The sequence below is a fragment of the Crocodylus porosus genome, unplaced genomic scaffold (assembly GCF_001723895.1).
Source record: "Crocodylus porosus isolate Cpor-Errol unplaced genomic scaffold, CroPor_comp1, whole genome shotgun sequence".
NCBI classification, from domain to species: domain Eukaryota; kingdom Metazoa; phylum Chordata; order Crocodylia; family Crocodylidae; genus Crocodylus; species Crocodylus porosus.
The window spans coordinates 75,737,956-75,765,418 of record NW_017728909.1 but is presented as its reverse complement, the minus strand read 5'-3'; the positions used below and the strand labels follow the sequence as shown (position 1 = coordinate 75,765,418).

Here is a 27,463-nt window from a genome sequence, read left to right as displayed (position 1 = left end):
AAATTGCATCATAAGGAGAAATGATGAACAGACGTGAGTTTTGAGGTACCTGCGAAAGATGTCCATGAAAACTTCATTTAAAAAATACACTCTTACAGCAAGATCCAGTTTCATTTGTTAAGCACTTAAGTACTATCCTGTTCTAACCCTACTCAAGTTCCTGAAAAAAAAGATTAATTCATCTATGTAATACACCACCATTTTAATCTTAAAACTAAATCACAAAAAGCAGTGAGCAGGAGGAAACCCCATCCAACTATCATAATCTCTTTTTTCAGTGGCTTGGGAAGAGTGGAATGGGATTGAATTTAGGAATTCAAGTCCAGTTAAGGGTGTCTGTACACATGCAGGGAGGCTGCTCTGACATGCTGTAATTACAGTGCATCAGAGCAGACTAGATTAACTGAGTCTGTTGGAGCATGCTAATTAGCATGCTCCAGCCAGCTTCTGTGTGTTGTATATCAGTGACCCCATGCTTCAAAATGGTGGCGAGGGCACTTTAAATAAAGCTCGTTGAATGAGCTTTAGTTAAAGTTCCCCCGCTGCTGTTTTGATGCGTAGGGACACTGATACACAAAATGCTGCATGTGCTTTAATTAGAGCAGTTCTTAGAGCTGCTCTATTTAAAGCCCCTACCCTAATGTGTAAAAACACCCTAAGTGTCTTACTGAGGTAACAGGATCTTTCCCATAGTTTCTTAACTTTGCACTGAGCAACTGCTCTTTACAACAGGCTTGAATGGCTAGATTTCAGCCTTGTTAGTCCAATCACTACTACATACATAAAATACATAAAAACATAGAGTAGCACTTTGCATTTGAATAGCATTGTTCATCTCATAAGGCTTTAAGAAAAATGATAACACACTATCACAGTGGGCAACCATCATCCTTATTTTTACAAATGTAGAACAGAACTGGTTGTGAAATAACTTGCCTAAGATCACATAATGATTCAGTAGCAGAGCTGCATTGATCCTCTCCTGGAATGTTCAAAATACAGAAGGGAAGAATTTACTCTGTATTTTATATAGCATTATACAAGTGTGGAACAATTCTGAGGGCCTAAGCAGCTGCAAATACCACATAATGGTTCACCAGCTCTCAGGATCAGGACTCCAGTTATGTGTATTATAGAAGAGCTTTACGTTTTTTCTGAAGTGTCAAACAATTGCTACTACTGAAAGCAAGATACATTAACAAATGTTATCACAACAGAGAAGATATTTAATCTATTTCTCCCCTATGATTACAAACTGAGATGCACTATTAGTGTTCACTACGGTAAGCAGAAAAACATTGAATTGGACAAAACGAATGTTAATTTATACACCAATCTGATGACTTCCTACTAACCTTTGCCAGATCCACCAAAGTGTTTGCTTGATCATTCAGTTTTCTTTGTTCCATTTTTACACTTCTTAATCTAAAAAAATGGAATTTGAAGTCAGATACTTTTTTTGGTATCTTGTATCTTCTAAAGAGCATGCATATAACTTACAAGACCAAAATAACTGCATGGACAATGCCTTGAGTACTTTGTGTAAAGTCAGAACTGGTTATGTGTCTGGTACAATGAGAAGCATGCTTCCTCAACACCGCAAAAAAGAAAGAGAGCAAGAAAATGTGATGTCCTTGAGACTACTATTTGCCATGGTTAACGTTGAATTCAAAAAGGGAGATACAAATTTATATATACTATATGAAAGAAAGCCAAAACATTCCTTAAAGCCTCAGTATCATGACAAGTAGATATAGGAAGAAACACAATAATAAATACTGATTTATCATTAATGTTACAGTAGTCGAGAATCTTCCCATGCCTACATGACTAGATACAGGTATTAGCCCTGTTCAGTCTGAAATGGATTGGGTTAGAAGGCGTTTTGAACCTGATGAAAGTACAGTGATAAGTGAGTTTCTTATTAATTTAAACAAAGCCTTTATCTGACCAGCAGCTAAATAACCAAAATACTTGTCACTGTATTAATGCTATAGCTCTATTGTATCCAACATACTATTTGCATCTTGATAAGATTAAATTTTAAAATAATTTTCAAACAAGTTTTTCAGAGTTAGCCTAGCTGGGCTATGTTAGCCTAAGTTAGTATGTCAGCATGGAAATCCATTAATTAAACAGGAGCATTGTAAAACTTTGTGTGCATATAGCAAAAAAATATGACACAAGGGTTTGTCCCCTTGATGCCCAAATAGTTGCACAACTGTTAATATTAGGTATGAACACACTTTGAAAAAGAATGCAATCTTTCAGTAGCTCACACAAGACGACAATCTGTATGTTTTGCCGCGTTTCGAACAAGGACATTTTTTAAATGGAGAATTCTGTTGATTTTTCTGCATACTCAAAAGCAGCAGAAAAACCTTTTGGAAAATAACAATCGCATTACAAAGTTGTGTTGCAAGTAATGCAAACAGACCAACTGATATAAATGGCCTCTTCTCATAACAGCTTTGCCTTGGTGCAACTCCACTGACCTTAATGCTCTTAGGTTACACCAGCATCAGCAAAAGGAAAATTAGGCCTGAAGACAATAGGGCAAATTCAACAGAACATGTAGAGAATCAACTCTAAGAGCTAAATTCTACTGTCAGTTAAATGTCTGCAAATAATTCCTGTGTTCAGCAGATGTCTGCATATGAGCAAGGCTATGGAACATTTCCTATATATTTTATCATACTTATAAAATGAAATGAATCCTACAAAGTAACATCTATACAAAATTATACCTGCCAATCCTAGTGTGAGCTCTTCAGGAAACTTGCTACTGCTAGAGTAAGAACCAAACTCTACCATTTTCACAGAACCATTCCACGTGACTGCTAGTTTAGTGATGCATCAGTCACAGACAGCCGTGAAGTTGGTATGCAGAGTCTTTTTTCACTTCATAGTTGTGTGTGGCACAAAATGTTTTAACACTGCCACATTATAGATTAAAAAATTGCACCCTCGGTGTTAGGAACATCCTTGAACTGAAATTCTGGCCCTATTACATCAATGGCAAAGGTCCCATTTACCTCACTGGAGCTAGGATTATTTTATCCTTGACACCTATAAACTGCTGGAAGCAGATAACCACATTTTGCATGTCTCTAATATCTGACATTTGCAAAGACAGCACCATATTCCTGTATTTAGAATTAGGGACAGGGGTCATTCAACTGTGGTTTCTATTTTATTTTTAAATTTCAGCAGACAGTAGCTAATAGTAGCTATACCTGCTCTTTAAATAGTAGGAAACTTGAGGGTGCTGAAAGATTTATTCAAGTTATAATTTTTATATAACCAAAATAGTTCAGGGATTTTACAAAGTCCTCAAGAAATTATCAAGCAAGTAAGTCTTTCTTGGGCTATTCACATTAACTAATATATTTGTACACACACATTGCCTTTCAGCTCCATACTGGCCTTCACATGAAATAAAGTTAAAAACAAGTAAACATTAGATTTGATGTGTGTAATGATTCCTGCTTGTGATACAGAGACCAGTCATTCTCAGAAGGCTGAAACTGAGCCTGTGTGTTAAACTAACTCCCCTGTTTTGGGGAAAAAATCACCTATCCTTTTTTAATCTTCATCAGCCAAAACGTTGCTGATGCAGTGTTGGAGCTAATCATTTTTGGAGTACAGAAAGAATGGAAAGAATGAGTTAAGCAGTACAGCCTGGAACAGACTTCGTTAAAGAGATAAGCAGGTACCAATTTGACTGCAGAATTATAGCCTGGATATTTTGTTGTGGATTTATTCAAACTGTCAGGAAACATTTTATTTTCTAGCTTTTAAACACTGTCTTTTGGATAATCCAGTTGTCAGTTCTTTCCAATTTAGCACACTAGACTAATTTCTTTGCTGACTTAAACCTTGTGCAATCCCATTGATACCAAAGCAATAAAGATAACAGCTGCCAGCAGTGAGACAGCACAGTGTGTATATCACCCCAAAAAAATTGGCCCAGGGACTGCAAAGATGCATCTCTCACATAATGATCATTCTTTAGCTGCAACAGCCAGATTAAAAGAAAAACTGACAGATTTGATTTTTTTCTCAAATTTATGAACATGGGTAATCTGATTCCTTCCTTATGAACTTCACTTATCACAGCAAAAGATCATGATTTTGAATCGCATTTCCATGGCAGCACTCAGACCATTAAAATTCACAAATAAAGGATCCATTTGTTGCATGCAGACAGTGGTAAATTCTGCAAATTTAAAAAGGAACAGCTCATACAACTTACTTCCGAGCTCTATTTTCATTTTGTTGAAATAAAAAGACAAAACAAAAGAAAACAAACTGTAAAATATACTAAAACAAACCAACACATGGAGTGGTGCTCAGCTGAGCACAAAGGGCTCGATTCAGCAGTCTGGAAGTCCCATGGTTTGACCAATGGCTTCTGTGGGTTAGCAACTGCTATGAGTTGAGCCTGATTCATTTGCATGGATAATAATGGGCCTTGCAGTAGCTTCATTCCCATTTTCTCTTATCCCCCAAGTACAATCCATGAAGCCTGCTTGTGCATATAGTAGCTGATATATACATTTTTATAAAGAAGTCAGGAGGGAAAGACCCTCATGTGTTTTTCATTGATATATGTGGAAATAGAACCTAGAGTAGCTGAAGGCAGAGCCTGAATTACTGTTTTGAAGATGTTGAGGTTTTTACAGCAAAACTGATCTCTGAATCATCATCTGCTTGGACCTCATATAAAACAAGCTATAGAATTTCACCCCTTGAATCTTATCTTTACTCTAGTAACTTGATAGTTTAGCTAGCATGTAACAGCTTTTAAAAATTTTTTAAAAAACTCTTAGAAAAAGACTGATAAGGGATATATTGTCATAAGTCAAAAAATTTGCCCAGCTACTCTAGTGGAACCAAGAGGCACGTGCCAGGGAAACAGAATTCTGGAGATGTGCTCCCGACAGAGGTCAGTCTGCCTACACCCAAGAATCATCTCCAACCTTCTTCAAAAACACAGTAGTACCCTTCAAATCAGAAGCAAAACGCAACAAGGATTCTCAGAAGTATGTATCAGTTTAAGCAAAAAAATTACCACTGTTTTCCACTTCCCCACCAATTGAGCCGACTGAATAGTTAAGAGAAATGCAGAGCAAAAACTTGCAACCTCTTGAAGCTCTTCTGGAGCCCGAAGAGTATTTAATGCTGCAGATCGAGCCCAATGTGCTTTTTATAATTTTTTTTCTATCCCCCACACAAAAATAAACAGCAAGGTTAAAATTAAGGAATTCACTATGCAGTGAAGAAGTCAGTCTAGCAATGCACACACATGTGCACACACATATACCACACAGACTTTCCTGCCATCCAGGGCCATCTCTTTAAGCTGAGCAAATAGATTTCACAGCATGCTTTCCCAAGCTACCAAAATCTCAACGCTTGTAGACTTTTTTTTTTTTTACGGTTTCCACTGAGTGGCTTTACTACAAGGTCTACAACATTTAGCTTAGCAGGTCTGCTAAATAAAATACTACTTAGAGTGCTTTACATCTTCAAGGCAGTGCACAACCATTAACTAATCTTCACATCATTACTTCAAGGCAGGAAAGCAAACAGCATTACCCTCAATTTACAAATGGGGAAAACCAAGGGCCAGATTGTGTCTGCTACATTCATGCATGAAAAGGCATTTCTACATATGGAGCTTCCACCTGCTGCACACTGTACAGGAATATATGAAAGTCAGCTGAACTCTGGCATCATCTCTGTTGCTGGCTTAGGCCACAGAGATTAGAAGACCATGAAACTACAGCTGGTGGCATATGGGTTTTATAAAAATGTCAATGCAACCTGAATCTATATTAAGTTCTCTGCAGCTGCCCCAAAGTACTGGGGAAGCCCACAGCATGGTGCCTACACCAAGGGCTTCAATGAGCTGGACTTGCAGGGCAGGCAGGAAGTCCCTGAGCAGGCATGAAGGTGTAGAGCCTTTTAAGGCCTAGGGAATCTCTCGTTTCTGCAGACAGAAGGTCTTTTGGCTGCAAACAGATGTTGCATTTATCCTGGAATAAACCATTTTATCTTGGGACAAAGTGTAATCATACAGATGCCTGCGTCTGTTGTCCCACAATGCATCCAAAAAAGTTTCCCCGATCAGGAATAACAACACTTTATCCTGTGATACGACAAAGTATTTCTGCACAGGTAGCCCAGGACTGTATCACTGAATCAATGGCAGAAAAGTGGCACTGAATTCGGCCACTTGCTAAACCCTAATTAGAAGGGTAATGCATGTATACACTAATCGCAGGACATTTTTATTCTGGTACAAACACAGGCACAACTCATCCAGGGACATTATATGATAAGGTGATCTGGTGGTCGGATGAAGGAAGGTTGTTGCTCCATGAACAGTACAACCCCAGAAATGAATGCTTCAAGAATCCTAGTTGACTGTGGATTAGCTTGATGACAAACACTAATTATCAATTTTATGAAGACTTTTAGAGAATGGCAGTTTCATGAATTATATTATGGTGATCCAGTTTATTACTGTTGGCCCTGATTCTCTTTTAAATGCTGGTAGAGTTTAGGATAATTTGGGGTCAGAGTTCAAGTATCTCAGTAGTGAAAAACTCCTGAAGGTCTATCTGCCACCTGGGGATTGCTAGAATACTCCCTTCTTCCCTGCTACTGACAGAAGACACCCAAGTTGATTAAACTGACTAAGGACTCCTTTATGTTGACTAAATCTCACTCTGGGCAGTGGTTCCTATTTGCTCTTTTTAAGCTGATAAAGCATCTCAAACAGGCAGAGAAACTGGTCCATTATCAATTCAATAAACACTCTCTGTACTAATAGCCATTAGTTTATAATTAACACACAATCTTCACTTGAAAATGATTAGGATGCATGCTTCAAGCTGCTATATTTTCTATTTCTATTTTTGACTGGCCAAAAAAAACGGGACAACTGCTTTGAAACAAATTCATAACACAACAAAAACTGGTAATAACAACAGTATAAACATCTCTCTGCCAATTAATGAAATATGACAGAGACTGTCAAGAAAACATTTACAAAAAATCCAGTTCCAAACTACATTGGGAATACACTGCCAACATTTTTTAAAAATCACTACTTTGAAATCTTACTGTACTTATTCTAAAAGAAACAACAAATTCAGTCCCAAAAGCAGAAGTTCTGAGGGAGTGCAGGTAACGTCTGGACAGAAAAACCAAACCAAAAGAGTACTTACTGATGAATAGCCTGCAAGAATTTGCGTTGATGTTTCCTTACTTTTGCATGGTCTATCTTTTTAACCAGCTTTGTATTTTTATAAATTAACCATGTTTCCCTGAGTACGTTGGCAGCTGCATTTTTCACCTGTTTAATAAAAGAAAATACCAGGCTCACAAAAATAGCATTAGTGTGTCTGAGTCTTTTCTAATCTATACTGTCTTTCAGAGACACTCTCAGTCCTGGCTATGGGAGAGCTTCAGAGTCAGTGGGAACTTGCTGCAGTGATGTAGAAAGAGAGATGACCAGAGGTAAGAGGAACATTTGTAACAGCTTTCTTTGTGGCTTGTAGTCAAATCTGTTTCTGAAAATAATTTGGACCATTTGTAATTAACCAGATACATTTTACAGAACTAAAAATGGATTTCCCTATTACAGATTTGTCACTTTGGGGTCACTTGTATGATTATTTTTTCTCTTGTATTAGTAATTCAACACACTTTTCCTTTGTAAGAAACTCTTGAGCTGATCTAACAGATTGTTCTATTTTACCTTGTTTTCACTCCATCCTTGTTTTCCATCACCCCTGAGGAAAGTATGTTGCCATAACATTATGGCTAGATTTACTATATATACTTCATGTCTGCTTTATATGGGGATAAGGGGGGTAAGCGTGAGGTGGTAGGGAGAAGGGGCTCCATAAAAGATTTCATAATACAAAATGTTAAAGCCCCTATAATTATACTAAGTTGTCTGGCGATACTGGTGTGGAACTGACATTGATTGAAAAATACAGCCAGAGTATTTACATATATTGATGGTTGATGTTATAATTTCTCCAATTCCCGTTAAGGCAAATATATAGTATTAAACTAGCTCTCATCATCATCTCTTTCCCTTTGCTCTTATATCACCTGTCTTACTGAACTGTTAAAGCTAAAGGACTGTATTTAGGAAGGGGCAGGGAGGGCAGAGGCTCAATTTCTAAGTAAGAGCTCCCAGAGACAATGGCCAAATAAGAGTTTTTCCACTGACTGCAACATAAAAAGGATCAGGTTCAATGGATCTTACAGATAAGTTCAAGTCCCCAACTCCTCCATTAGGTACAGCCAGCTCTAGGTTTGATTCGCAGGAAATAATTCCAAGTTCTGTGTTACTGATTTATTGTCTGACAAATACCTCAGAAGTAGAGGGTTTATTTGCCTTCCTTTTACATTACCAGAAGGATCAAGACTTCAACATGAGTAGACTCTAAGGTGAAACACTGTTTAAGTATTATGTTAGACTGGAGTTCACAAATTTTTTGGAGGGAGAAGATGAATAGGATGACATGAAAAAGGAACAAGTAACAACTAAATTCACAAGATTCAGCAAACCTGCATGAACCTTCTTTACTGTCTAGGATGTCTAACTCTGCAGTCGTAGGGTGCGTCTACATGAGATGCTTAATGTGCAGTAGCGTGCCAGGCAAAAACCATGCTAATATACTACTGCACAGTACAATTAAGCTTAGTAAGCATTACTAAAGTACTGTGCTGGTACTACTGTGCATTAAGCAAGTACTAAAAGTACTCCCAGTCTGATCTTGGAATGGCAGCTCCCTCCTTCACCAGCTAGACTCTTTACTGGGCATGTCTACATGTGCCCCTCCCTGACTGTGCAGTTGGTACTATGCAATTATTTAGTACTTGCTTTAGCACTGGTGGCAAACGGGTCATTTTTGACACTACAGCATAGTAGCAACAAGTTACTGTCCTGTAGTGGTGGTGTTATGGTTAGTGCCTGTCGACGCCATGGTGATGTAGCATCCCGTGTACATGTGCCTACATGTGTTTGAAAATTGCTGCCAAATCAAGAAGGAATAGGTAAATTTGTCTCTATTGCTCACCTTCCTGGTGGATGAGAGTTCGTTTCTTAATACCTACATGAGTACCACCTTTTCCTCAATCTCAGGTTTTCTTACTAGGACTTAAAGGAACCTTTGGATTTGATTCTGAAGGCCTTTTACACCCAAGCTTTTCTCTTAAAATCAGTGAATAATTAAATGAGTAAAGGCAATGGAAACTGTCATTATTTGTTCTTGCTGCACATAAAGCTGTTTTCTGGATTTAGACTCTTCATTGGCTCCTTAGCTCTGGTGTTTACTTTTTAGGGAGGGTTTGTGTTTTGTTTTGTTGGGGGGGGGGGGTGTTAATCAAAGTTCTAGTCACTTCTTTACATTAGGTTTTATTGTAAAAGTTGTAAACTTTGTCCTTTTATTGAATTATAGTGTTAATCTCGGGAATAACTTTAATGGAGGAGTTACAGTACACAAACCAGTCAATTGACCAGTCAAATAATGCTATTATTTGACCACAGTCAAAACTTGTGAAATATTCCATGACGCCAATAATGCCCTTCTGTAGGTGATGGTGTATGTTTCTTATTGCATCATAGGGTCACCTGTTAGCAAAGACAGGAGTAAGGGCTCTTTGCCCTTCAGTCCTGCAGCAGTTAGGATACCCTCTCTCTCTCCCCTCATTTAGAAGCAAGCACCCCCTGCCCTGATCCTCTCTCCTAAGCCTTTCCAGCCTCCTTTCCCCTCCCTTCATGAAGCCATGTGGAGTTGCTGCATATATTAAGGGAAGAACCAAATCCAGCAGCATAGAAAAGCTTTTCTTACTGGCCATGTACTGTGACTGAAGAAATCTCCAAATGAGGACAGCAAAATGTTTGAGAACTCGGACTAGTGCCTACTTAGCCTAAGTGCACTTTAAAAACTGATTTTTGTCTTTTATAATTGGCACGTGTTTTATTTCTGTTTAATTTCACACACACACGTGTATTATTAGTAACTGTTCAGAATGACCCTAAGGTTTCAGAATAAAAGCCAAGCAAAGGAACTCTTTAGTCTTTAATATCATTCACATTCACATTTACCTAACACTGGCAGTTATAAACATTTATTACAGTTTTTTGGAATTTAATTTGATTGCTTTGCATTAGCATTTAACTAGCTGTTTTTTTGTAATTGGCATAAATATCTAACCTACTGAAGGTTAAAGTATCTCTCTTCACTGATCAAGAAATTAATACTTAAACTATTTGACTGTTACTTGATAATATTTGACCATATTTAAAAATATTTGACCAGGCAATTAATGAAGTATTTTTTGACCAGTCAAATATCCAGTCCTAACAGGACTACAACCTTTTGTAAATGGCTGATTGAACAAACCATGGAAATGAAGCAACAGCAAATACTTTACTCAACTCACATGGGATTGTGAGCAATTTTAAACCTATTCTTCAAGATACCTTTGTTGTAAGAAAGCATCTCACTTTCATAAAGAACAGTGTTTGTATGGCTGACTTTCAGGAGTTCAGGCTATCATTTATTACATCTAAGAGATACAAGAATTATACACATACTGGAATTTCTTCCTCTCAGATACAGTGTAAAACTGGCTTCAGTTTAACATATCAAACTTCTGTTTTAAAACAATATTATGTTCCTTGCTGTTTCTTCGAGTTATCTTCCTGCTATGTTCTAGCTTCTACAAATCTACTGCCATATGGCAAAATCCTCAAAAAGGCTGAGAACCTGCAACTCCCGTTAATTATGAAAGACGTTCAGGATGTCCAGTACCCCTCAGCATCTTACAGGATTATGCCTATTAATAAATACAATGTTTTAAACGTACCACAGAAATACAATGAACATAACATTCCTTTTCAGTTGTGAATATAAAGATCTACAGTTATGACTTACTCTCTTAGTTAGCTGGGTATCCATCATGAAATTATGCACATGTTTTTCAGCTTTGGTAAGTTCTAACTTCCTTGCAACCACAGCTACCACCAGTGCAGTGCACCCAGCACCCTGAAAACAATAAAACAAACCCCCAAGGAATTACTACTGTGTTTTTCAAAAGCATGTTTTTTTACGAAGTTCCTCCTTCAGTTGGAGAAATATGACAGGCATCAGATGATTCACCATTCTTGATAAATGCAATGAATACACTATAGCTATTTTAGTGCAGTGTTATATAAAGAGTAGGTTACTGTAGACTGGGAAACTGACAAGGCTTCATCAACTCCTTATTGAAGAGCATTGCTTTAAAGGCAGGTGTTTTTTCTCCAAGGGTTGAAAAAGAGAATGTGGCCTCTAGAACAAATTTCTAATATCTGAAAAAGGGCACATAAAAGCAAGTTTTAAATTTCAGAAAATATCTGTAAATGACTCTGAAGGCCGCATGCATAGCCCTTGTCCGCAACTGTCTGCAATTGCTAAAGAGGAAGTAAGATTGGATTAGTATTTAGCACAGTAAAATTAGAGAGCTCTCTTAGGACTTCTTTAAGGTCTAAAGATAAAGTTAACTAAAATCTAATTTTTAGTCACTTACTAAAACATGCTTCATGTTCCCTTCTGATGTAGAAAAGTGATTTTTTCATACACATTACATTTACCACAGAAACAACCTTGTCACTTGAATTGAAAAAGTAGTGAGGTTCTGTTTTGTACCAGGTATACAGTCATTTACAACTTAATTTATATGAAGTCAAGCACAGCCTGGGTCAAGCAGATGATTCCATGGAAGTCTTTGTCATTTTTTCAGCAGAGAAACCCAGAATGTAGTTTGCGTCAAGGTTAAGTTGAAGGACAATAAAGCAACTAACAGGAAGATAGAACATGAAGTATTTCCTGACTGCTACTTACTCCAACACTACACCCAATGTGAGCTCTGATGTAATACACCTAACATCTATTGACAAAAAAAAAAAAAAAAAAAGAAAAAAAAAAGAAAATGGACTCAATAGAATTAGATTTTGTCTAGCCAGGGGATTTGCTCAGAGTCCAGCTGTCAGGAATACATCTTGTAGCAGTTAAAGTCTGTTTTTATATTTGGGAAACTATAATGGTTTTAACCCCAAGTCTCACCTCCACTTTTTCCCTTCCTATTTTTTTTCAACTTCCCCTTACTCCCCTCCCCGCCACCCCCACGCAAAACCATCCATTGTGTAACCCTCAACAAATATAGAGATCTCCTCACTGAATTCTCCATGGTTATGAAATGTAAAGAGTTCTCTGCAATTCATTCTTTTTCCTGACAGTATAGAGACCCCATAATGGCTCCTTCATTCAAAGATTCGTAATGACTTAATTTGCTTTTTCCTCTCCAGGGCTAAGTACAGACAGTCAAAAAGCCCGAGGTTGAATCTATTCAGTCTTCGCAAGTTAGTCTAAACTACAGAGATTAAACTGAGAAACAACTGGATACACATTTACTTCTGATTCAGGAAATGCAGCCACATGCTTGCAGTGGCTCAGGCCAGAAGCCAGGGGGTGCTAGAACATGCCTCTCTGGCTTGTAGCCAGCATGGGCTGTGTGTTTGCTTCCTCATCCTGATGCCCCCAAGGATTATGGATTTGCAGTCCACAATCACAACAGCAGGACTCTCCAAGGTTGCTCATCACTTCCTCTTCCTGGTTCCAGGTGCCTCTGTGATTTGTAGTCCACAGTTGCAGCCAGCAGTAAGTTTCAGTAAGTTTAGCAGCAGGGAAGCTCTGTACTTTGGAGAAGGTGGATTTAACCCCTCTCCCTGGCCCCAGACCCCAGCCTGGGTTAGCTTGGGGGAGGGAGGGGGGCAGTCCCTGCCTCCCCCCCACAACCTTCCTCTGCTGGAGCAGACAGCAGAGCCCAGCCCAGCCCAGCCCAGGGCTGGAAAGCATGCTGGGGGACTGTGATTTAATCTGAACCAGGAAGGGGTTTGGGACAGAAGTTTCAAACTAGTTTGACCCAAATTAGTTAAATCTGATACCAAATTCAAACAGGTTTATCTTAAACCAGTTTCAGCCATTTAGAAAATAGTTTATATGCACTGAGCTTCTGTTCTGTTATAGGTTTAAACTAGTTTCTGATTTAAACTGGTTTACATGCAACTTTTATCCCTAGCCCATATCTCAAGACATACTCAATGAATTCCAGAGCTCCCTAAACCTGCCTATCACTTAAATTTGTTTCCAATCCCCACCTCCAACAGACTCCACCAAGGAATCTGCTCCGCTTCAAACATGTGCAAAAACTTGTCTATTGCAGTTTTCTGGCTTATGCAAACTTCCATAATGTGAGCTGCTTACCCCAAATATAAAGCTTTTCCTATATATGGTTGTTTCTGCCATTTGTCCTCTTTTTTTCACCTTCAAATGCTTCTTCAACTATCTTGCTCCTTCATTCCCATACTAGCACTGGTGCACCTCCGGGAGAGGGAAACTAGAATTTTCCACTCCTTTCCCTGAATCCCAGCTTTTGGGCAGTGGTAAGTGCAGCACAATCACTGGGCAGCTGGACTAAAGACTGCAGGAGTATTCTATAGGCTGAGAAGGGAAGAATCACACGAAGAGCTCTGATTGCTTCCCCTTTCCTATGAAGAAGGAAAGACTAGGATAGCCAGCTAACTCCGTGTTTCCTTACAGAGAGATCAAATTCTTTTTAGAACTACAGGAGGGTTTGAAAGCTAACCTATGAGGAAAACCTACTGAGCAGCTTTGTAAATCAGGTACCACTCTCTTTAGACCAACTTCTGACCTAGGGATATAATTAAAACAAAAAGTTGTCCCTGCTTACATCAAGGCTGAACTAGGTCCCCAAAGTGCGGTTAGCTTTTTAGGTGCCACACTGTGATACATGCCATGACTCTCATTTATACACTACTGTACATATTTCATGATCAGGCTATACCCCACATGTAGCCTACAGTATTCTCGCCTTCATCCCTGAATCTGAAAAAAAAAGTTACGCAAAGGGGAGAAGAGTGGAATTGCACAGGGAGCTGGGCAAATTCTGGACAAGAACTTTCACCAGCAGCAAAAGTCTCCCGTCTGTGAGGATCATTATCACGTGCTTCTGAAAATGTAGCTTTGAAATTAAGTTTATTAAGTTTTCTATTCTAGAGGGAAAAAAGGTATATCAAGAGGGGCTATAAAGATGATTATTAGGAAAATAGTACCAGTGGAGTCTGTAACTCAACTCAGAAACACCATTACTCGTTAGTAACAATGCATCAAAAGCTGTGCTCATCAGCGTTTCCTAAAGCAGTTTCCAAATACTAATTAAGCCTCCAAATATACTTTTGAAGTTGTAATTGATGTAGAAAGATTAATCCACCTGCCTCTGGTGGAGTGTCATAAAGCTGCTGTTCAACAATATACTGCAACAGTCTAGAATGAGAGGTGAAAAGGAATACTTTATCCTTGAATACTCTCATTCAAAGAAAACTATATTCCTTGAACTTTCAAGGGAATTGAGGTAAGCATAACTGAATGACTCTAGATGAAATTATTTCAAGACTCTGATATAAATTCTAATACTTATTTAAAGTATCATGGCAGTTTTCAATGAACAGATTTGGTTAAAGACATTCATCTTAGATTTCCTATGAAAGACAATGCTTGTGCCAGTTCAGTATGCAGAGAAAATTACTTGCATTGAACAATGTTGTGTTCTGTATCACCATAACTGATGCCTACAGCACTGATGTGCATGTTTGGTAGGCTCATAACCAGCCACTCATTCAGACTGATCCTGAAGCAAGTGAGCTGATGCAAGTGAAAATGAACTCTGGATTTTATGTTTAGTCAAAAGAAGAAAGGGGAAGTGTCGCCTGTACACTTATTCTTCATATTACCATGAAAGACAACACACAGGGTTCATTATTTTAATAAGTGTTTATACAGATAATGCATTCAATACCTGGTTTCAAGTCTCTCAATTAATACTTTCTGGGTGCATCTACATAAGATGCTCAACTGCACAGCAGACTAATTTTCTGTGCAGTAAAGCATCACTGTCTTCATGTACAAGGCAATTAGTGTACAACAGACTAATTTATGTGCTGCTGGATAGTCCTGCAGGATATAAGTGGTATCAGGTATTACTGTGCTTAAACAAATGTGTAGTTGGTCATATTAGGATTGGTTTACTCTGGCTCAATTTGAGTCAGAGTATATTCAACTGCATTAATTGCATGTGTAGACGTCCCCTGTATTATTATACTAATGCTAGTGTGTACCTATAGAGACCCCATCTGAGGCTCTTAACATAATATTACAGAAATATTTAGGTAAGAAGTAGTAACCCCATTTCACAGTTCAGGAAATTGAGGTATAGACAGATAATCAGCCCTGCAATACTAAATGATGGTATAGCACTGTCCATATCTATGATTATCTTTCTGAGCATCCTTGTTCTTGTAATAGATCAATAAGCTAAATACATATTCAGAATCACATCCACCGGTTTTTTCATATCAACACTGTGCAAAGCTGATACCCTTCTTTGTGTTAGCATAACACCCTTTATACAAGCTCTATATATTCCAGAATGCCTCTTTTTTAAGACGATAGTGTAAATAGTTAAAAAAACTGAATGACTGTATTTTGAAATGTCACTGTTATGCTTTTTATGTAGGATTAAAGAAAATGAAAAACTACATCTCTGCTTCAAGCTGCTGATCTCCCTTTAGGGGAATCCTATTTCACCAAAACAAAGCAAACAGAGGTAAATGCATGAAGCTTTTGCCACATCAAGGAGGTACAGTACTCTATTTGGCTCTACCCAGATCAGACTGCCTTTACACCACATTTTCTGTTGGTAAAAAAGCAAGTTTTTAATAGTACATCCTTCATGAACCAAACTGAAGGGACAAATACAGAAAAAAAAAATCAGTACATACTGCTTACTGTAGTTAAACCCTCACTTACAGATATATTCTTCAGCCATGCTTGACTTCCTATGTCAGGACTGTCGGAAAAGAATCTGCCAAGCACTTTTTTCATTTTTTAAGAGTTAAAAAGCAGAAAAGCTTGCTAATTACACTGTAAAAACTAGGTAGAAGGGCTAAATTTGATCAATTTTAAGCCACCTCCTAAAGGGAAGAAAGTATCTTATATCACAATAAACAAATTCCTTCTACATTAAGTAATTGTGCTAGAGTTTCAAGCCAGCCTAAAATGTTGTGGTCACAATTTGGAAAGTTCTTCCTTTGTCCAAGCAAATACACACCAGAATTCAATGCTATGCAGAGTTACTCAAGCGTGCTCTCAACAAGCTCACTCAGGGACCAGAAACAGCATAGTATAAACGGTGTTCATGCATTGCTCTTTCTGGGCTCGTTTACCTTGCTGAGAAGGGGATAAATTAGCATGGATGGATACTGACTAACAAAAACCCCTCTGCAGTGAGAAGAGCACAGGGCAAAAGGCTGCACAGTGGAGGAGAATGCTGTGAAGAAGTTAGGTGGCATGGTGCAGCTCTGTGCCATTGATCCCCTGTGCTAGATTGAACTTCTGTGGGTTAGATTTCTTTGTGAGTTGAATCCAGCCTGTGTGCGTTAAGTTACTGACCCCTAGTCTAGATATAAACATGAGACAAATTCTGGGTCATTCACTTGCACAGACTGATAAATGTTAGAATTGGTCTAACTTTATAATGGTTGTTAACATTTTTCAAATCTCCATGACACCGGTGTAAAAACATACTTGAGTGGCTCATTTCTGAAGCAAAACATTGCACAGCACTTCACTCCAAGCATACATTTACACATGGTACCTGCTACACTATACCATTTTGTGGTTTGAAATGGAAATGTCACAACATGAAGAAGAAACAGTGACTTATATTTTCTAAGACTCTTCAAGAAACATGACATCGTTCCCAAAGGGCTGAGCATCTACAATCCTCTGACTACTATACACAATTCCAAACATGTTTCACAACTATGCAAGTGAACTTCAGAAAAACTTAGAAATCATCTCCTTCACATACCCTACTCCAAAAGAGATCAACTCAAGAAGGAAATCAACACATACTACATCAATTTGAGAGATAAATCTGAATATCTTCCCAAATGTTATACAATGTATATAAAAAGAGTACCAAAGATTTTTTACAATGTCCATCCAACATAAAAAGAAGAAATGGAACCAATTACTACGGGAACAACTTTCCCAGCCACTAAACCACCATCAGAGAAACACCACCAATACTGTACAACATTCTAACCTCATAACCGATGAAGCTGAAGGAACCAGTCAATCTCAATATTAGCAATCTCTCCATGCACTTACCAAAGCTGAAAAATGTGTCCTCTCTGAAGGCCTTAATTTCTGTCTGGAAAAATACCCTAATAAGATACTACAGTGTGGAGAACTAGAAGAATTTTTCTGATGCCTCTGTCTCAAGCAATATTTCTACGACCAAGACTAACCCAGTTTCAACAATACTTCATCCTGTGACAATGAGGAAAAGATTAACACCAAAAAATCAAAAATTAGATTGGACACCTCACAGAGGAGAAACTTCAAACCTCAATGCTATATTGACTGCTTCCAGGAAAGAATGAACAACGAAATAATCAACAACAAACACCATCATAACAACCTCTTCCTCTCAGAGGGAAAGGCCATAGAATCTCTAAGATCCAACCGTCAAACAGTAATAAAACCAGCAGATAAAGGACAAGCTATAGTTATCCTTAACCATGAAGGCTACATAAAAGAAACCAACAGACAACTCTCTGACATTACCTACTATGAAAAACTAAAGGAAGATCCAACTCCCCTTTTCACCTTAAAACTCAAAGCCACCATCACATCATTTCCATCTGAGCTACAAGAAACACTACAGAACTTCCTGCACTAACCAATCCAGGGACTTGTTACAGGATCCCTAAAATATACAAACAAGGAAACCCAAGCAGACCTATAATATCCAACCATGGAACTCTGAGGAAATATCAAGGTTCATCAAATTCTTCCTAAAACCTCTGGTCACCCACAACCAAATTTTGACCAAAGACACAAGAGACTTTCTAAGAAAACTCAAAAACCTAGACCACCTTCCCAACAATACCCTCCTAGCCACCGTTCATGTTACCAGCTTATATACCAATATCCTACACCAGGTTGGCATTTAAGCTTGCCTTACAAATATACAAGAGCAAGATTACAAATCAGAATACAGACCTAAAGATATTACTGAACTTATACACTTCATCCTCACACGCAACTGCAGTTTCAATAACCAACACTTCCTCCAGATCTTGGGCACAGCTGTGAGCACCAAAATGGCTCTACAATATGCCAAATTTTTTATGGCCCACCTAGAAGAATTCCTCAAGAACTGCACCATCAAACCCATGCCATGCATAAGATATATAGCTTACAACATCATTATTTGGACCAAAATCTGAAGTCTCTGATTTCTATCACAAATTCAACAAACATCACTTCTCCATCAGACTCTCTCTTGAATACTCCAGCACCATTTCCTTTTTAGATGCTATGATCCATATCCAGAATGGTAAAATACAAACCACCATATACAAGAAAACCATGGACCAACATACATATCTACAAAGAACCAGTGAGCACCCTAAACACACCAAAAAACTGTAATATATAGCCAAGCTCTCTGACACTACCAAATTTGCACTTAGTATACCTGCAATCATCACTTTGCAAATCCCAAAAGGGCTTTCACACAACAAGCATACTCCTCCAGGCTGATAGAGCATACTTTTGAAAGAGCCACCCGGATACATATGAAGAACTGCTGTACTACAAAAAGGAAAATCCCCACAAATCACACACCGTTGGTTATGACGTACCATCCTTCCCTGGAACATACATGGAAAATACTCAAACAGTTGCAATCCATACAAGAAGATGACCCAATTCTCAGAGAGATCTTTCTAGAACCACTCATCCTAACCTTTAAACAAGCACCAAACTTTGCCAACCTCATCAACAGAAGCAAACTTCCTATGGCCCAAAGCACACCAAATGGATCGATACCATGCCAAGATAAAAAATATAAACCCTGCCAACACATCCCCACCACTCCCACAATAACCACACCCCACAACAGAACCATCACTATTCCTGGATATTACCCCTGCACCTCTATAAATGTTATACAATTCATCCAGTGCACTAACTGCTCTGTTTGAAAATACGTAGGAGAAAACAAATGAATGTGTACCAGAACGAACTCTCACCGAAAATCTATCAAGGACAAAAATACCAAATTACCTGTGGGTGTCCACTTCTCACAAGATAACCATTCTCTCTCCAGTCTCTCAGTTCTAATCCTCAAAGGAAATTTACAAGACACCTTTTGTATATGAGACTATGAACTTCACTTCATAAATCTACTGGATACAAAAAAATCACAGACTAAATATAGGCATTGGATTTATGGCATATTATAAACCTTCCTGCCATCTGATAACCCCAGGTAACCTGTCTAAATTTTACCAGCTACATTCCATCACCAGTTCTATATTCCTACTTCTGCCCCCTCACCTGTCTCTCACCTGTTGGCTCTCTGGCAGGGCACCTTTAGAGTATGCAAGAGGTCCAGTGAGAGGGGATGGAGTGCATGAGCATAATGGGAGAGGTGCAGCCAAGGGCAGAACTGGCCTGGCCCCAGGCTGGAGTTATGATCTACGTATGATGCTGCTATCTGCAAGGCATGGGGCACTGTGTACGGTGGTACGGAGCCATGTACAATGCCCCCTGGCACTGGGGCATTAAAATGGGCAACCTCCAGCATTTTTACACTAGGTATCAAACAGCCAGTCACGGCAGGTGGGATTGGATGGGCTGCCACACATAGACAGGTGGGTGGGTCGACGTTGAGAACCGGCCTTAACTTGGCCCCCTGTCACACACTCATTCCCTCAGATCCTCACTGCCACTCCTTTGTATTTTCACAGACCTGCATTTTTCATATTGGCTTCTATTCTACCCAGGAGAGCACACAAACACCAACAGATTCTCCTTATACCTGAAGAAGGGTGTTTGTGCCCAAAAGCTTGCAAAGAACAATCTTTTCAACTATTTAGTCAGTCTAATAAAAGATATCACATCTACCCAAAGAACCTTGTCGGCCTGTGCCCTTAGACCAACATGGTTACAACCTACAACCCCACAGAACAGTCAAGATATTTAATAACAAAGACCATTCTATGCATCTTCATTCTAGACATTGTCTCCCCTATCAGAGCAAACATGGATGAGTTTCTATACTTGTTTACAAGGGCACAACAAACATTTGAACAATTCCTAGGGATTCTACTCAGTGACAAGAATTTAAAGTCCACTGCTAGAAGATAAATGTGTGGAAGTATTCAACTGAGTGTTTAAATACTGGGAGTGTGATTCTCCCTTCAGTTACACCTACACCAGTCTAATTTTAATCACGCTCCTGAATCAAACTGAATTACAAGAGTAGAAAACTCAGACCTGACTCTCTGCTAGAAGTAGTTTTCTGACATTGTTCTGGAATTCTTCTGTAGGCCTACAGTATTCCAAGCCAGCAAGGAGAGAAGTGAAATTGCATTTACTTTTCACATCATTATTAGTATTATTATGGTAACTAAAGAACAGGAACTTACTGAACTTATACACTTAGCCAGATTTTCTCCCCAGGATCTTCCCCTAGGAGCAAAATAAAAAGCTGTTCCTGCGTCATTGTTGATTGTGACCCGACTCTGTCAACCAGATAACATCTACATTTTGAAGATTTTTTCTGCAAAACAAGTTTAACATAGCCTTTTCTATCCATCCACACAGGTAAAACTTTCATCTGAGCTTGTATAATCTTTCTTGATTATTGCAATATTCTTTTTCTCTGGCCTTGACAAATGCAGTCTTGCCCCACTCGCATCCATTCAGAATGGTACTGAAAAGATAACTGTCTTAGATCATCATGTTAACCACATCATCTCTCTCTATCAAACATAAACTACTTGTCTTCACTTTTAAAGCCCTTCACAATCCATTCCAGCTTGCTTATCATCTTTCATTCATGGCAGAGATGACAACTCCCATCTACAGTTGTTCCATGATACCAGGCTCCATTGCCAATTACTAAATTTTCAGTTACCTTCATGCATTCTTGCATACTCCTCTCTCACACGTTGACAACAGGTTTTTGTCAACATCAGGTATGCTTACTATGCAGACTGCAGCATAGCACAGAGACACTGCACTAAATTCCGTGTTGCTACTGCTAAACTACTTACCTGGGCTAGCTTTAAACTAGTCAGCTTATCTCAACACTGTATAGAAGCCTGCAGCGTAGACATATTCTGCATGACCACAACAGTCAAGGCAGCAACTTCAGAAGGGTAAGGTAAATAAATACCTGTGCCAAAATGACTGGAAACTACAGAGGTAGCTAGAGAAAGACCTGAATATTTGTTAAAGATTTCCTCAAGTCCAGAGGTATTCAGATATATTACTCCATGTTGGATCCAACACAGAAATATCCAGAGGTAGAACAGTGGTGTTATGCTAGATCCAACACACAGATATCCAAAAGTAGAAAGGTTTTAATCTGGACTTTTACGAAATTAAGAGGATTTGTATTTGGGGGTTGTAGTTTGGGTTCAGTGCTTCAGTGACAACCAAAATGTAGTGCTGGCAACTCACAGGGTATAGACAGAAGTTACATTTTTTGCATGATTGGTCCTCTGAAAATGCTCTACAGATATGCTGTGACAAAAGTGCACGGCTAAAGAGCACTTTAAAAGTGGCCAATCTCCTCAAATTAATTCTCCTCAAATGAGTACCAGAGGAAGGTACTTTATTTTAGAACTTGTATTCTCAAGGGTTAATTTGTCATATTATTAGGACTGGGCTGATACAGCCCAGTCCCACCCCTGGGCCTGTCAGCAGGAAGGAAGGGGGTGGGGTAGGGATGGGGCACTCTTTGGCTGCTTGCTCACCTCTAGGGAGGCTTGATCCTCCCCCAGGCAAGCATCTTGTAAGTTGGGAAGGGAGGCACTCTAACTCACGGCACTTTATATAAAATGCCATGAGTTAGAGTAGGGGCCTACACGTCTGTCAGTGCCCACAAGTAAAGGCTTAATAAAAATATAAAGATGATAAAATGCGTTGCCTGAGAGAGCAGCAGTGAAGACTGTCTGGAAAGAGGTTTAAACTCCTGGACTGAGTGAACTCTTAAAGTATTTCCTCTTGGTTCTGCCTCTGAGATGCCAGAATTGTATTTACATGGTGTTGTGAATTGGGCATTACTGAATCTAGTCCTACTACCTATAAATTATATTTAGCCTTCAGGGTGCTATGGTTTGGGAGAAAGAAGCAATGTATGTATTAGTGGGCTGGCTGGAAGTCTTAGTAACTTTGGTTTAGTTCAGGGGTGGGCAATTATTTTGGGCGGAAGGCCACTTACTGAATTTTGGCAAGCCAGAGGGCTGCATGACAGGCAGCCGGGGCAGATGAGTATTAACTTTCTAAATTTTTTATGGGCTCCGCAGGCCGGATAGAATGGCCTGGTGGGCTGCATCCAGCCCATGGGCCACAGTTTGCCCACCTCTGGTTTAGTTGGACTGGAAGTAAATGGTGTTGTTTAATACTATAGTTGTCATAAAAATGTCCTGCTATACTTGCCTGTAGCTGAGAGAAGGCAGTTGCCAATTTCCTTGCTCATTTCCCCTGGGGTCCACTGAGGGAGAGAGAAGGTCCGCTTTGCAGACATATGGCTCTGGTGGGAAATTTAGCTCTGCACCAGAAAAGGCACAACATTCCTCCTGCTGCTCTGCATAAAATGAAAAGCCTGTAAGAATTTAAACAGATACTCTGTTCATTAGGCTGTCTAGATGGGGGCTTATTGGACCAGCCAGGAAACAAAAAAATGGTCTTGCTTGAAGTAAACCACTTCTCCAAACAATCCATATAAAAATGGTGAAAGAGGAATCCATCCATGAGACAAGTATAAGATTAAGAAAATGGTGTTATAACTATGGCTATGGACAGACGTTCAAAAAGCCCGAGGTGGAATCATCCAAGTTATGTGGTTTTCTGTAAGTGGCATAGTTTAGATTGGTAGTGAACAGAACACATGTTCACCCTCTGGTGGGAGGGGCAAATCTTAGAACGAGTTCCACCATTTTTAAACCAGTCTACGTGTACCAAACTTCTGTTCCATTATGGGTATAGACCAGTTTTGTGTTCCGAACTTCTCTTCCATTATGGGTATAGACTGGTTTCCAATCACTTATACTGGTAAAAGTGTAAAGTCTGTAACTGGCATATGTGACCAAATTCTTAAACCTAAACCTTTGTATTTGCTGATTTCTGTTGGGAGAGAAGTGTAACCCAGCAGTGCTGAAACAGTGCATGGAGGGTTATAGCATAATTACTATATACTCCCATCCAAAAATCAGAGAATATATTAAAAAAAAGTTTTGCAGACCACTGTACTTCAGTGTGTACTTTTTTCTTGGCTAGCATTTGACTCCATAGGAGTTTTTGTCCGTGTACAGCAGAGCTGAATATGGTTCTATGTATTTCTGCCTATTCTATGCATTGTATTACACACTCACAACTTACTTTATGCCAGTCTTTCTGTTGATTTTTTTAAGTTAATTAAAAACTTCGGCACACTTCAAGGGAGGTACCTATACAACTGGTATAAACCCAGTTTTTTTAAATGGATGCGAGAGAGAGACTGGGAAAGAGAGAGAGGTCACATGAACTTTCTGAAGGTATAAACTTTTGCTACAGAATTTCTACTGGGTTGGGAATGGATCTGTGTTTCATGAGATGCATACTGGGGAATTTGCAGATGTTAAGCATTAGTGACTAGAAGATGCACTAATATAGTGCACTCGCTTGGCTAGCTCTAGTGGTGAGGCTCCCATAGAACATCTTTTAGAAATAAAAGCAGAAAAGTGCACTGAAGGGAAACTACCTGCCCTCTCTAAAGAGCAATTTTTTTTCTGTTGATGTGCAAAAGTCTTTGCTGGAATGAAGAAATGTATTCTGCCTTTTTTTGTCCAACCTATTAAAATGAAGGGGAAATATTTAGATAGTTTATTAATCCAGGGCGGTGGCTCCTCTTATAAATAATAACTGTACAAATGCCTGGGACAGCCAACAACAGGACTCAGTAAGTCTAATTTAAATACAGACGTTTCAATAAAAGCAGAAATGGATACATATGACACATACACGTAGATTATAAAGCATTTCAGGCTGTGCGTTACTGGGTAACAAAAGGTGTACTAAGTAAGTTTTCTTCAAAACACAAAGCAAACCTTTTCTTGTTTTTAATCTCAACTTGAGTCAGTGCATCTATACATGCCAGCACATTTGTGTGACTGCTATTCATTCTGATCACAAACTGAATGTCTTTTAACTTGCTGAAATCTAATTTTGCTCCTGACTGAAAGCAGGCAGGAAATGGTTTTCATATCTTGTAAAAATTTGAGATTTCAATCATTTCCCTTTTCTGCATTAGGATGAAATGTTGGGTTTTTGTTTTGTTGTAGTGTTAACCAATTGCATGAGGGGCAGGAGGAGAAGTGAGGTACTTATCTGCTCTAGAATAGCCAAGAGCCTGATGGTTAGGACACTCACTCAAGATGTGGAAGTTAGAGGTCTGAGTCTTTACCTTGCTTTGTACAAAGAATTGGAGTAGTCTCCCTTTCTCTTGCTTTGACACGAAATTTCATTCTGGACCCAGGAAGCCTTTCTTGATGAAAGTTTGGTCAGAACAAGCATATTGGATGGAAAGTTTAGATTCTGATGGATCAGCATTTTCCAACCTCTTTTTTTTTTTAGTCCAGAAATTCCTAACCAGTTCTACTAATAGTTGCAGCTGGTGAGTCAAGCATTATTAACTTACTTCCCTGCTTTCAGCTTCTACTTAATATACTCCAAATGTACCGTATATTAAGTTAGAAGAAATACATCATAGAAGAAAATACAAATTATTTACAACTTTGAGGTCATTTGATGTTTATTATTAAATTCTTAGAATCTAGCTTGTTAAATTCCTAGCACAACCATCTCAGCAGTGGATATAAAGTGCTATTAATATGCAAGAAAGCCCTTTCATACTTTTTCTCTTAATTCTCGCAAAAATAAAACTGAGCCTGCTTCAGGCATGTGCAATTAGCGTTAACAGCTTCATCATAAAAAAAAGTTTTTACATCTTCACTCCCATGACCTCCAATGCATACCATCACACGCAATTTAAAAATAATAAAAAGATATTGTAGTGTAAAGGTACTGAAGGGTTTCTTCAGAGCTTGCAAACTCAATCAGGGTGTTTGCACTCTTGGGACGAGGATCTGCGGCAGGCTGTGCACACAGAATGCATGCAACTGTAATTCCAGGGTGGGAAGCCTGTGAAAAAAAACAGGGGAGACTAGCTGGGGCGAGGGTAGCTGAAGCTGTGCCAAGAAGGGCTGCTACCAAGACAATTGCTTCTGAGGACAACAGGCAGAAGAATTGTGACTGAGCGAGCTGCTACTAAGGGCAGAGGAGCCACCAGCTAATGAGTACCCAAGATTGCCTGGTATCCTTTAGCAAAGGAGCAGGGTTCTGCAAATGGGTTCCCCTACCCACTTTTAAGATCCCTGGGTGCAGGGAGTCACTGGGAGGGAATCAAGGACAGAAGTTGCCAGAGGAGGTTTTCTGGGAGAGCTAGAGAAAGCAGCAGGGAATCGTGGGCTGTTTGGGAGCTCCAGCAGAGAACTCAATAAAGTACAGCTGAGAAGTTACTTTAATTTAGTGTGTGGTCTGGTGCAGGGAGGACCACGGAAGAGCACTCCAATGACTGGTGCTCCCAGCCTGTAGACAGAGTGGGAGTAGACCGAGAACTACTGGCACCCCAGGACCCCAAAAATTTGGACGTGGCTGCAGATAGTGCCGCCACCAGGGTTGCAATAGCTTTCCAGTAACAGTTCAGAATACCTTGGGTAAACCTATAATTGACAATGCCATCTATTTTCATCTTATCAGTATTAAAGAAAATGGACTCTTTTCTCAGTTTAATCATAAATTTCCACCCAGAAAACTGGGTATGAGTCTTAATCATGCATTGTCTGCTACTTGAACATGACTCACAGCACTACATCTTTGTTCTCAGAAGTGACAAAATTAAACTGCTTAAAGATGAGTTTTTCTACCGTTCTGATGATAAAACATTTTATATATGAAGATTAGGGTAATTCATATATTTATGGCACATTATGTTTGGGAAGTTTTATGTATAAACTCCACAGTAATCTGATGTTTATTTTCTTTTGTGTTGGATTCTTCAGAGAATCCCTGTACCATTGCCAACACTATAGCTGGATTCTGCCCCTCTTTCCCTCATTCTCCATTGCTATCATATTATTACATGTTACAAGCTACGTGAACAGGACAGCACCAATCCAGTTTTGCGGTGCACAAAATCAGGGTCCCACAATCTATTGCAGATGCTTTTTTGCCACTGCGTATACTCTATGATACACAACTTCTCTGGTTGTCACTGACATATTGCGACTGATAGATATATTTGTCACAATATGATAATTCCAGATAGCCTGTTCCTGCATCGACTTGAATTAGTGAGAGTAGGTTTGGTCCCATAGACAGGGTCATCTCTGGGGGGGGGCAATTGGGGCAACTGCCCCAGGCCCTGTGCTTTGGGGGCCCCTGCGGAGTGGGGCAGAGCAGTGGCGGCATGGAGCTGGGCGGAGCAGCAGTTCCGTGTCCAGCCACTTGCTACCCCCCGTTGCCGATGCTGGCATTGGCGGTGGCAGCTTCTTCAGGTCCGGGGCCCAGATCTGAGCAGAGGCAGGGCCCCGCATGGGTGATTTGCCCCGGGCCCCACACCCTGTTCAGGTCAGCTCTGCCCATACATGTTTGCTTTTATCTTCCCTTAAAAAAAAGAAAAAAGAATAGAACAAGTCACGCTTGGATGTTGAAATAAATACACCATGTACGTTAATTTCAAATAGCAAAGTGAGCACCCAATATCATACAGTAAAATACAAATGTTTAAATATTGTGTAAAAGACAGCACAGGACATTTTAATCCCAAGGGAAATGTCTCTGGAGGGTTAAAAGTACCTGAAATGAGCAGTTGACAATGAAAGTGTCTCCTTAGCCCCCAGTAGTGTAACATGCAGCCCACATACCAATATATTAAGTTGATTTGTCACCAATGACATATTTGGGGACAACCATTTTTCACCTATAGAAAACTTGAGTAGGTGGGATTGTGTAGGGAGTTCCCTAGAGCTTGGAAAATGGAATCTCTTCTCCAGACACTGTGAAACATCGACAAACACATCTACAACTCTTGCTCTACTCCATGGGACTTCAGAAGAATGTAGAGGCTGTAACCTCCCCACATGGGCTTTGTTCAATTGATCTTCACAGTCATACAGCCAGTC

At 39.3% G+C, this 27,463-nt stretch overlaps 1 protein-coding gene across 1 annotated transcript in view; it reads right to left on the bottom strand.

The window, feature by feature from the left end:
* KCNN2 (potassium calcium-activated channel subfamily N member 2) overlaps window positions 1–27,463 on the bottom strand; it is a 121,277-nt gene that overhangs the window by 11,953 nt on the left and 81,861 nt on the right. Inside the window, exons 6-8 of the mRNA XM_019531723.1 lie at window positions 10,971–11,081; window positions 7,239–7,366; window positions 1,356–1,425 (exon numbers count right to left, since the gene is read on the bottom strand). Of these exons, the coding sequence (XP_019387268.1) occupies window positions 1,356–1,425; window positions 7,239–7,366; window positions 10,971–11,081 (309 nt within the window). The remainder of the gene's footprint in view (window positions 1–1,355; window positions 1,426–7,238; window positions 7,367–10,970; window positions 11,082–27,463) is intronic.